Source organism: Elaeis guineensis, chromosome 5 (genome assembly GCF_000442705.2).
Source record: "Elaeis guineensis isolate ETL-2024a chromosome 5, EG11, whole genome shotgun sequence".
NCBI classification, from domain to species: Eukaryota; Viridiplantae; Streptophyta; class Magnoliopsida; order Arecales; family Arecaceae; genus Elaeis; species Elaeis guineensis.
This window is the reverse complement of record NC_025997.2, coordinates 18,587,772-18,600,155: the sequence shown is the minus strand read 5'-3', so window position 1 is coordinate 18,600,155 and position 12,384 is coordinate 18,587,772. Positions and strand designations below refer to the sequence as shown.

Genomic DNA, 12,384 nt, shown 5'->3' with positions numbered 1-12,384 from the left:
AGCTTTTGTGAGGGGAACTTTAGATGAGAGAGAATTGGTTGTACAAGGGTTGAGGGTGAGGTCTCCTCTTGCAAAATTTTCTTTTCATAGTGAAGTTTGCATGCCCCGTGGAGGCGAGCCCTTTTGTGGCTGATCCACGTATTTTGATTGTTTTTCTTTTGTTTTATTTCTTCTTTCTTCCTGCTGCATCGCGTGGTACTGAAAGGATCTTGGGAGGTGGTGTCCTGGCCAGACATCCACCCAACAAGTGGTATCAGAGCAAGGTGGTACAAGGATGCAAATTGCAGTGGTGGTGAGCAAGACTGAAGATGGAGAAGACAGGAACAATCAAGATGGAGATCAACAAGTTTGATGGTAAGAGCAATTTCTCCTTATGGCAGGCAAGGGTGAAGGACGTGTTCATCCAACAGGGGTTGATCGATGCTCTCTTGTGCGATGAGAAACTGACCACCATGGGGTGCGGGATTGGAAACGGCTACAGATGCAGGCGGTGAGTACCATCCGCATGTACCTGACGGATGAGGTGGTGATCCATGTGCTGAGCGAGACTTTTCCGACGGTGCTATGGTCAAAGCTCGAGGAGTTGTACATGGCGAAATCTCTCATCAACACTCTTTTCCTCTGGAGGCAGTTTTACCAACTGCGGATGACTAAGGGACAGAGCGTGCAGGAGCATTTGAGCCACTTCCAGAAGATCCTCACCGACCTCCTCAGCATTGGTGAGAATGTTGAGGAGAAGACCAGGGCGCTGGTTTTGCTGGCGTCGCTTCCCCCTTCGTACGAGTCCTTGGTGACTGCTCTTCTAGTGGGGAAGAGCACTATCAAGATGGACGAGGTCACCGCGGCGATACTCCAGAACGAGGTTCTCAGGAGGGAGAACCCAGCTTCGAGCTCAGGTGGCGGTAGCTCAGCTTTGGTGGCTTCTGGAGGTGCAGGAGGCGGTAGACGGAGCGACAGGAGATCGCAACGAGGGCGGTCCAAGTTCAGGAGGGACTTAAGCAAAACCAGGTGTTACCAGTGTGAGGAGTTGGGGCATCTAGCCAGAGATTGTCCTCAACTCAAAAATCGGACGGTGGCTGCTGTAGCGACGGCCGGCAGCGATTCAGATGGAGATGTCCTGGAGATATCTGACGAGGTATCTACTTCTTTCCAGCAGTGGATATTAGATTCTGCATGCCCCTATCATGTGTGTTGCAGAGATGAGCAGTTTGACTCCCTAGAGAACAGTGAGGGCACTGTATATCTGCCGGATAGATCGAGCTGTGCGATCAGAGGCATTGGGATGGTCAGCTGGAGGACACATGATGGTGCAGTGAGGAGATTGGGGGAGGTCCGATACATATCCGATTTTAGGCGGAATCTTATCTCACTTAGCAGACTGGATTCGAGAGGCTACAGGATGGTAGCTGGTGGAGGAATCCTGAGGGTGTTACGCGGCGATAGGATTGTGCTGGAGGGGAAGAAGGGGAGCAGAGGACATTATTACCTAGCAGGGAGCCCAGTGCGAGGTGGAGCTTCGGGAGCCAGGTGGAGCCCAGAGCGAGATGGAGCTCCAAGAGGTGGATCGGGCACGAGACAGGAGACTCGAGAGGACGAGAGGCGACGTCGTAAGGTGAGATTCCTATTGCCGCAGGATGATGGCCCGAGCAGGTCTCAGGTCAGGAGGAGCACAGCATACGATGGAGATGGGATTGAGCAGCCTGGCTCGACTCCTATGTTTGCCCATCTATGATCAGCAGGCGATTGCCCCAGGGCATGGGGGCGCGGAGATCCAGAAGCTCTCGGAGTTTGGAGGAGGCCGAATATCGAGTCGAGGTAGAGATTGTTAGGATTTGATGCCTCAAGATTCAGCCTACATTGAGCCCACAGCGAGGTTCGCGGCGAAAAACGGAGTCCAACGAGACCAAGATCACCTGAAACGGAGCTCGGATGGAGGAGATACGAGCTTTTGAAGTCGGCATGAGAATCGAGGCGACAGAGGACCGCCGGCGACCGACGGCGAGCGGCAGCGGCGTGGCCGCAGGAGGCGGCATGTGGGACGCGGGACCCAGGCCCGCGCGGGACGCGCGACCCAGGCCCGCGACCCTTTGCCCCGGTCCACCGTGGACCGGGCGGTCCACGGTGGGGCCTGTGGACCGCATGGGCATTTTCCACGCATTTCTCACGGTCCACGGTACTATTCCGTGGATCGGAGTGCGATCGAACAGCCCAGAGAGATTGCGGTCTTGATCCGACAGTTCAGGGGATTTTTTGGCTTTGTTTAGGACTCCTAATCCCTCTCTAATCAAGTTTAAACTCGGTTTAACCCTTTAAAAGGGTACTGTGACGAACAGAGGAGGAGTTGTTTGGGTTTCTCGCCGTACGGAGCCGTACGAATCCAATTGGAGAGAGTGAGAGGCGAGGGTGCTGAGAGAGAAGGAGCAGGAGGCTCCTGGACAGCGGTCGCCAGGCTCTTCAGGGGTTCAGGGGGGTCTCCAAGAGAGAGAGAGCTTTTGTGAGGAGAACTTCAGATGAGAGAGAATTGGGTGTACAAGGGTTGAGGGTGAGGTCTCCTCTTGTAAAATTTTCTTTTCATAGTGAAGTTTGCATGCCCCGTGGAGGCGAGCCCTTTTGTGGTTGATCCATGTATTTTGATTGTTTTTCTTTTTTTTGTTTCTTCTTTCTTCCTGCTGCATCGCGTGGTACTAAAGGATCTTGGGAGGTGGTGTCCTGGCCAGACATCCACCCAACAAAAAATCTGATCAAAAGGGGAGTTAATGTCAATAGATCCTGCCCCTGTGTAGTGAATCTGGAGAATCTTTAGACCATATTATGACATAATGTTTTTTCTCCAGAGTATTTTGGTGCATCATCTTTTCAGCTCTCCACATCCCTGACCTACCATCATCCTTCTCTGAGGTCTGGGACTCATGGTGTCTTGCTCCTCAGATAAAAGCTAGATTTTTTGTCGTTGAATGTTTGTTCATCACCTCTATATGGTGCCTCTAGAAAGAACGGAACTCCAGAATCTTTCGATTTCACGCTACCATACCCTCTGCTACGGCAAAGAAAGCAATCACCACTTTCATAGGCTAGCTCTTGATTGCCCCTCATCCAAGCATTGCACATCTGCTCTCAGCTCTCTCAGGCTCTGAAAACAGTCAGGCATTGAGGACAACAATTTACTACTAGACGTTGAGTTTCTTCAGTCACAAGCTCTCTTCATCAGGGATCACGTATGGGAATAGCATTTTTAGACATCGGATCCTTCTATTAGATATTACAATAATTCAGCTAATGGTCGATCGAGCCTCTAAATAGTATGGACCTAAGTTGACAGATTGTTTGATCCCTTCTCAGCTTGATCGGACTTCAAAAGAAGCCCTGCTGAAAATCTCTATCGCTAAACCTTAGGCTAAGGATAATAATGTTGGTCAGCTAGTACCCTCATATGACTTCCCCCATCCCACTGTCATCTATGCTGGGATCTATATTTTATACTTCTATCATCCTATCCCATCTTAGCTATAACATATGCTGTAATTATCTTTTATCGTAAATATATTATGACGAGAGCATCTTACTCCCCTCGTTTACCAAAAAAAAAAAATCCTCCCGGCTCAATGTGAATTGTCCATCATCATGTCTGATCAGATGCCAAAGATAATGTATTGATTTAGATTCACAGTTTAATCTACTTTTCCTTTTAACAAGAGAAAAATTATTTTTAATTTTTTTTTTGACTCTCAGCCCTTGACCTCCTTCCATCACTAGAAGTCAGGATGTAATCGAGCTAAGCTAAATCGAATAGCTACAGACTTAAATTCGACTCAATTCATAATACTTGATTAAAAATTTAATTTAAAATTTATTAATTTTTGATATTTCAGTTCGAGCTCAACTCGAGCTATGAAAAAATCTATATACTAGATTGAATCGGCTCAAATATTAATCAAGTCTTGTTCAAACTCGAATTCAAATTCGGACATAATTAAAAAAATATAATTAAAATAAAATAAAATATATATTATATTTTAAATATTAAATTAATAATATATTATAAAAATATAATATTATTAATAATATATATTTAATTAAATCTGTAAGCCTCAGAATCAAATATTTTACTATTTAAGTTTAATTACAAAGGCTGGATCACTGCTGCGTTCGGATGAAGAAGCCAGGCTCGTTTGCACGTCCAACCAGGAGGATAAAAGGATCCACGGCACTCAGCTACGATCTGGACAACAGATTCCAACCACCTCTTCCCAGTTCCCACCGTTCAACGACACGGCGTCCTCTCCGACACGTGCACAACAAGGCAAAAGTCTAAAGTCCCCCGACCCAATGTCATTCCCGTAAATAACCCCCATCCAAAGTGCCAATCATTTTCTACCCGAGAAAATATCTAGGGACTGGGAATCTCTGGAACCTTCACTGCCACCTAAAACCAGCAACTTGGCCCAAAGAATCCCGGTGACCCCAGAAGATATTTTCTCCTTCAAGCCCAGAAATAAAAACATAAGAAAAATAATTAGCTTTCGAGAGCTCCCTTCTCCACCTATAAATCCAATACCAACCCCCCTTCCCCTGTTTTTTTCTTCCGTTCATTTTTTACGGAATCTCCTCTCCCTCCCTCTCTAACCGATCTTCCACCGTCCATGCGATAAATCACTGGCCATGGACGCTGATGGGGCCGGATCCGACGGCTCCTGTTACTATTCCCTCCTCGGGACTCGGCGGAACGCCTCTTCCACCGATATCCGCACCGCCTATCGCAAGCAAGCCCTGGTATATCCTCCTTCCTCTTCTCTCTCTCTCGTTCTCCTTTTTAATATCCCTAATTTTCCTTTTTTTAAGCATTTTTCCTTTTTTTTTTTCTGTAAGAAATGGCATCCGGACCGGTGGGCGAAGGACCCGACCGCGATGGGGGAAGCGAAGCGGCGGTTCCAGCGGATCCAGGAGGCCTACTCCGGTAAGTGTATCTTCCTCGTTCCGTACCCCCATGTTGGTTTCCCTTACGTTAACGGACGTCGGCTGACGGCGTTTTTGGGGGTGGACTCCGATCCGGTGTTCCCGCAGTTCTCTCCGACAGGGGCAAGCGCACCATGTACGACGCTGGCCTCTACGACCCCCTCGAGGAGGACGACGAGGTCTGGTGTTCCTCGCTGATATAAGAATCCCAATTATTTGTACTTATTATTCTGTTGATTAATTGATTTATTTTGAATTATTGAATTGGACGGCCAGGATTTCACTGATTTCATGCAAGAAATGCTGGCGATGATGGATAGCGTGAAAACGGAGGTAAGCCGCCTGGCCGCTGTTAACACTCATCGAATTATTCGTTCATAATTCATACATCCCACATATGTCATTCTATGCGTGTGCCCGATCCGCCGTTCGCTGTTCCTCGAAACGAGATCAGCCGTCCATCCAGTTCCGCCGTCCGGTGGTGGCGAGGAACGGCATGCGCGGATCTAGGTCCCCGTGCGGGCCACGCTAGTTCGGTGTTGAGATGCCGAAAATGCCCTTTAGAGGGGTATAGTGGGAAGGAAATTTAAACATCGAGGCTGATTTATTGCTTTATTTTTTTTTTCCCTAAAATTTTTGGTGGATAAAATGGGAAGAAGCCGGATAGCTTGGAGGACCTGCAGAAGATGCTGGCGGACATGGTGAACGGCGACGGCGGGGCCACCGGGTTCGGCGCGGCCCACCCCAACGACATGCGCCGTGGACCGTCCGATGGCTCGAGTAGGACGCGTGTCGCGCCGCGTACGGCGATGCGGCGGTGATCGTTCTTTGGGTCTCGTGGCTGACTGTGCGTGCTTAAATTAGAAGAAAATTTATTAATATTGTCGGTTGGTCCATTTAAATTTAATTTATCTTGTCCGGTCTTACTCTGGTCTCCAGTGTTAATTGGACAATTCTGGAACGTCTGATTTCAATCTGTCGAAATTCCATCGATGTTTTTAATATTTGTACTTAAAAATATGATTTGGTGTATCATTTGCAATTTGATTCCTTTTGATGCACGCCTCTTATCTTATAGATTATGTGTAAAGTAAAGTGGTTGTGGCTTCTTTAGGTCCGTACACGTAGAAAAAAGTTTGCCAGTGCTACTTTCGTGGTCTTTTTGGCTTGCATTATTATGTCACTTCAGAAGTCAGAAGAGTGATTTCTTCCAATATAATATACGTATTTGGTTTATGCTAGTTATCTTGGCGGACATTACAGGCATCATATGATATGGATTTAATTTTATATCATATTTTTTTATATTTTAAATGAAAAAAATTAAAAATTAAATAGAAATTGGTTTTTTTACTAACAAAATCTATTTAGATTCATAATTATAATAATAAAAAAATAAAATATACATCTAAGATCTTTTGTGGTTGTCTATATTTTTTTTATTTATTATCTTTTTCATCAAGATATTTCTTTCATTTATGAGATTTTTTTTTCGATTTTTTTTTTCTCTTATAAATTTTATGCATCATTCTTTTTATTTATGAATTTTTTTTTAATTTTTTTCTCTTTCAAATTTATTTTTTTCTAAAATTTTTATGTCTAAAATTTATAAAAATTATATATCATTTTATTTAAAGATATATATTGGGGTTACGGAGAAATATATTATTAATTATGTATCAATTGATTATATACTATCTATCAATGAATAATAAGTTTAATAAATTATATATCAATTTATTTATAAATATATATTAAATTATTATTGAATGTATATCAAAAAAATTTATAATATATTTTAATAAATTATTTGATATATATTATTTGATCATATACTGTGTGTTGATTAGTGTTATGTTATAAAAATTATATATTATTTTATCTAAAAATATATATTGAGATATCGAATGAATATCTTATTAGATATATATCAATCGATCATTTATTATATTTATATCGATGAATATTAAATTTGATAAAATATGTATCAATTTATCTGTAGATGTGTATTGAATTATTTTTGGATATATATTAAAAAAATTTATAGTATATATAATCTAGTTATATATTTTATATTGATAAATTTTATATTTTAAAAATTATATATTAATTTATTTATAAATATATATTAATTTATTTAATAATTAATTTATTTAGTATGTATCATATGTTTATATAGTATGTATCGTTAAAAAATAGATTAAAAATAAAAAAATATTTTTTAATTATAAAATTAATAATTTTATTAATAATTTTTTAAAAAAATTAAATTTATTTTTAAAATTGATAAGAAAAAATATAATAAATTATAAAATACGATCCGTTCTATATAATTTTTGTTGATTGTTGAATAATATTTTTTATGAGATAATTATGGTGTCTTTTAGTTCGACGAAGGACACTTGAGAGTATGATTGGTGTAACAATTTCAAGCACAGGGGAAAGCTCTGGAACGTACATCGACGTAGGCTGTCGCAAGTTTGGGTCGGGATATTCTTGTATACGTGTCAAGAAACGTGTCATGCCAAATCACACCCAGGAATGATACGTTCGAGTGGTCTTACGATGACTCAGACTTGATGAATGCGACAGTGTGGAAAGGGTCATAATTTCTTACCGCGTTTTGATAGATAGCGCTCTACTTTTGGAAGAATCGCGGGTCCCCGCCCGTTGCTTTATCCCTCGCCAGGATAAATCAATGGGCGGAATGTGGTAAACGGTGTATTTCTAAGATTTTTGTTATAATTTATCATAAAGAGGAAGGCCACGTGCAAAGCTTTTGTTAGAGTTTGGTGCGGGGAAGATAATTGAATGGAAGTGTCATCTAGAAGGGCATTATAAAAATTTGAAGCCGAATGACCTCCAGGCAGAGCTTTTCGGACTAGGATAATTTAGTAGTAAAGAATGAATTTTTCAAGAAGATTGCCTCGCGTCTCCAACGCGTAACCTAACGGGCACCACCGACTTATTGATGCTATACGCAGAGCACGTGACCTACTTGAACGCCCGTATTTTGCAGATGATTTTCATATTCAAAATAAAAAATAATTTAAGAATTATGCATGTAAACCTTAATAAATATCTAGTTTTTATATCAACATCATTCCAAAAATATTATTTGCATATGTATATGTTGTTTTCAAATTTTGCCTATGAAGATTTGGAGATATAGAAGGCATTGATTAATCCACTCAATTTATAGTTGTAGAAAATGGAGCACCAATATGCCTTGGAGAGTCATGGATTTACACATAAAAAAAAAAAAAGAAGAAGATGAGAACTAGCTAAATTGGCTCCGATCGAGCTCTCCAATGCTTAAGCTAGGGGAAGCTTTGGAAGAACAACAATAAAGGAAAGATATAAAACAAGATTAAAGTAGAATATTGACTTGTCCTGATCGATTTAATTTTGGTCTGCCTTCATCTCGACATCCTCAGAACGATCATTTTATCTTTGCTTTCTCAGATTAATCATAGAAGTTCAACTTGTGGGATGTTGGTCTTGGGTTCCTCACTTTAGCCTTCTAATATTAGTCTTATGAGATCGGTCTTGGGAGTCCGGCCACGAAGTTCTCATCTTGACCTCTAACTTGATAGCACAATCTCAGTCCTGGTAGCTCAGTCTTGATTATTATTTTAGTTTTGATCTTCATCTTGATCTAAAACTTGATAGCTCAGCTACGGGCATCACCTCGTAGACTTACTGATCTGCAAAAAAATAAAATGATAGATAAAAGCTTGAGAGCCTCTCACCATAAGATCTTTGAACTATGGGAGTCTCCCTTTCATAGGTTATTTTTCTGGGGTCTATTTGACTCTATTTATATTAGCACAAGAGCAAGGATCCAACATGATTTAGACTCAAAAATCAAATACTTGCTATAACCTCTTTCCTTATCCGGAGAATTCGAAATTGTCTTAACTTCCTTCCTTATTTGGATTCTCTGAAATTCAAATCTATTTGAAATTGCTTACCATATGTCATAGATTTCATGCCTTATCAGTATCCTTTGAAATCTTTTTGATTTATGCATATGTCCTTCCATCACAATTCATTGATTAATGTTAGTTTTAACTAAGATTTAATTGAGTTAATACTAACTAGATTTATAATTTAATTATTTTACCTTTAGTTAAAAAGTTGAGTACTCAAATTTTTAATGACTAGTCTTTAATCCATGTTAAATAGTAGGCTACCTCTTAACCTAATGGTTCAAGCTAGGGGTGCGACAGATGGCTGTACATCCTTAGTATTTATGCCCGTAGGACATGTAAGGCTGTGATAATAAAAACAAACTTCTAATACCTTTATTCAATAAAAAATGGTTCATAAAGATTAATAAAGATAAATCAATATTTATTTCAAATAATAAATTAAACAAAATGCAACTAAAATCCTACACTCCTTGCTTCTCTCCGATCCTCGTATATTCTTATGGATCTGAGAAGAAATAGAATATAGAAGTGAGCTTTGCGAGCTCAATAAGTTACTAACAACACTAATTCATTTAAATATTTATATAAAAAAATAAATTTTTAATTTCATGATTTTTTATAAAAATATTTCAATAAGTATAAAAGTATGCCATATCAATCAACATCGATTCGAATTATGTATTTGCTCGAAATAAATTTTTTAATCTCTCAATGATCGATCTTCTGCTGTCACTCTCCTAGTATCTCTGACTATGGCCATGATCAGCCCATGGCTAATCTTGAAAAAGATTAGATCATGACTATAACATATTCTCCATTGGTCATGAGTCAGTGATCATCCCACCGAAAGTCTGGAAGGAAAAACTAGCTCCAATATCATGTGAAGAATGTGTTCTTATCAGCACATGCTAGTAATTAACCCCGCTTGATTAAGTTCGAAAGAAAAACTAGCCTCTGACTATAATAAATCGCCTGTCGGTGCGTACCAGTGATTGCCCGACTAGAGGTCTAAAAGGAAACTAGATCTAAAATCTGTGTAATTATGGTCAGACTAGAGAGCAATGGAAGTAACACATAATATATGTTTAATACAATGAAATATAATTCATATCCACTGAATCATGTTTATTCAATTGAATATTTTATGAATTATTTTCATATAGAGCATACAAGATAATTAATTTACATAGAATGCCATAATAATGGATAAATGTAGAAATCAAATCTCATTCTCGATAAAACACATTAGAGATAGAAATAATTTATAAATTCTTGCCTTAGATTTTCGTGATATTTTGCCAGCCAAGAGTATTATCCAAAACTTAAAATAATTAAACATCCTATTAGACATCTAAGGAGAAGATAATCTAATTTATACCATCGAATTTGATTTAACATCCAGGGGTCTCGCCTAATTCTAGGATCTAAATATTTATTAAATATAGATCTTTAGGTAGAAATCATAATTACTTGCATATGATGGATTTGGTCATGATCAAATCCTCTCATTATCCAAATATGCAATTCCACCAATTAAAATTAAAAATCCCTATGTTAGACCTAATTCATCAATTAAAGAAAAATTAAACTAATTAAAGTGATTAGACTCAATCTGGGCAAATCAATAAAGGTAGAAGTAGAGAGAGAATTTCTCTGAGCTAACTCAGTGCAGGGGTTTGATCTGTCAATGATCACGATATCTAGAGCATAGATTAAGAAAGAGAGATTAACAAACACGCATATGAATTTATAGAAATTAATTAAACAACTAAACAATGAAGAAAATGGGAAGAAATGAAGGGGAAAGAAGAGAAGGAAGAGAAAGATTGAGAAGAGGAGAGAAGAAGGAGAAGAGAGGGGATTGATGGTTGCATTGGGATGGTAATAGCACGACTAGCAAGGTCGAGGTCCAGCAACTGTGGCGGCACCAATGATACCCCTGAGATGGTGGCAACCAATAACTGCAGCGGCCCAAAAGCATGACTGAATAAAATAAATAAATAAAAAAAGATTTTATTTGGAGATTTATGGCGTTGCTCAGGGAGAATGGAAGAGGAGGGAAAAGAGTTCACCGACAAGATGAAGATGCTAAAGCTCAGCCGGGGTGGTAGTTTCCTATGAGATTCATAGCGGCAACACTCAGGATAGAGGAAAATAGGACAAAAATTGAGATTTTAAGGAAAAAAATTGATTTTAAAGGGTGGCGGCACTCAACATAGTAGCACAACCAGCTATCGGAGATTAGGATGAAAAAGGGTGAGGAGGCAAGGAGAGGTTTTGGTGGAGAAATCGATCGGAGGAGGGTTTTAAATCAATAAATTTGGATGGATTTTAACAGCAGATAAGATCGGTGGCTTGTGGGTTGCAACCCACCTAGACAACCATCGACCATTTTACACCGATCGACGATGTTTGATCCGGCCATTCACATAGCCCTATCCCTTACCACGATGAGATATCGAGTGAGAGATCATCCTTTCTCTATCTAATAAAAAAATAAAAAATAAAAAATATTGTGATGAAGTCGGCAAGCCTTGTCGACTTCATCCCAAACTGAAACCAATTGGATCAGTTCTCACACTACCACACAGGTAGAGGTGAAGATACAAAGTCTTTGAAGGCGATACCTACAAATAATATTTTTCAAATGCTATGCAAAATCTGATACCAGTGAGGGCATGAATGATTTAAAAAAGGAAAAGATAAAATTGTAATGACCTCTCCATCTTGCCCGTCCTCCTGCTTCCAAGTTCATCACCATCTATCTCTGTGATGTCTCAATAGATCTTTGATTCATGTTGCTGCAGATTTCTAGCTCCTGCTAGAGTTGCTGGAGCAAGGCGAAGCCTGGCAAAAATGATGGCGATCGGATCTACAAAATAAATTTCTGACCAAATATGGTTCTGATGGGATCCTCCAATGTTCAAGTCAGGAATTTGAAACAGAAGGAAAGAAGCATGTGCGAGAGTTGTATACCTTGGGGGTTCCCAATTATCTCTATTTATAGATCAACATTGGAGCTATAAAAGGAAAAAGTTATAGGAGAGCATCCTGACTTCCCTGGGAGCACCCTTCTAAGATGTTCAGCCTGATTTTTTGGGATTCGATAGTTGATGTCATCTTATTTAGCATACAGCTAGCCGCTTACACGATTTGATGGGACCTTATCCAGTATGTGGCCAGCCGCTTTGAGAAGTGACATGATTTGATGGGACGGCATGGGGGTCCCCTATCAACCTTTCCAAATATGGCAATCAGCAGGGGTTGAAGGGAACATAGTTTGACATTCCACCACTTGTGCCTCTAGAGATGTGGATCAATGGTAGATCCCTTGATCAGATATAGTGCTAGGATTAGGACCCTTCCTAGATCAGTGTTCAATGTCTGAATGTCATCCTGGTGACAATGAGATGTTAGATCTATAGATCAGCAATCTAATTCACGTGAAGATGGGTTCAACCACTATGCTGGGGTTGGCGGCTATTGCTGGGGTCGG

At 39.9% G+C, this 12,384-nt stretch overlaps 1 protein-coding gene across 2 annotated transcripts; it reads left to right on the top strand.

Annotated features, from left to right (window-relative positions):
* Window positions 1-4,486: 4,486 nt before the first annotated feature.
* On the top strand, window positions 4,487-5,995 carry LOC105045611 (uncharacterized). 2 transcript variants are annotated; one of them, XM_010923961.3, is made up of 5 exons: window positions 4,487-4,770; window positions 4,867-4,954; window positions 5,062-5,132; window positions 5,230-5,286; window positions 5,610-5,995. In XM_010923961.3, exons 1-5 carry the CDS (start codon window positions 4,660-4,662, stop codon window positions 5,772-5,774), a joined length of 492 nt encoding a protein of 163 aa, XP_010922263.1. In that variant the 5' UTR covers window positions 4,487-4,659; the 3' UTR covers window positions 5,775-5,995. The 2 variants fall into 2 exon arrangements, with proteins under 2 accessions (XP_010922263.1, XP_073113787.1); XM_073257686.1 differs by having other exon boundaries at window positions 4,488-4,770; window positions 5,613-5,995.
* The last annotated feature ends 6,389 nt before the right edge of the window (window positions 5,996-12,384 follow it).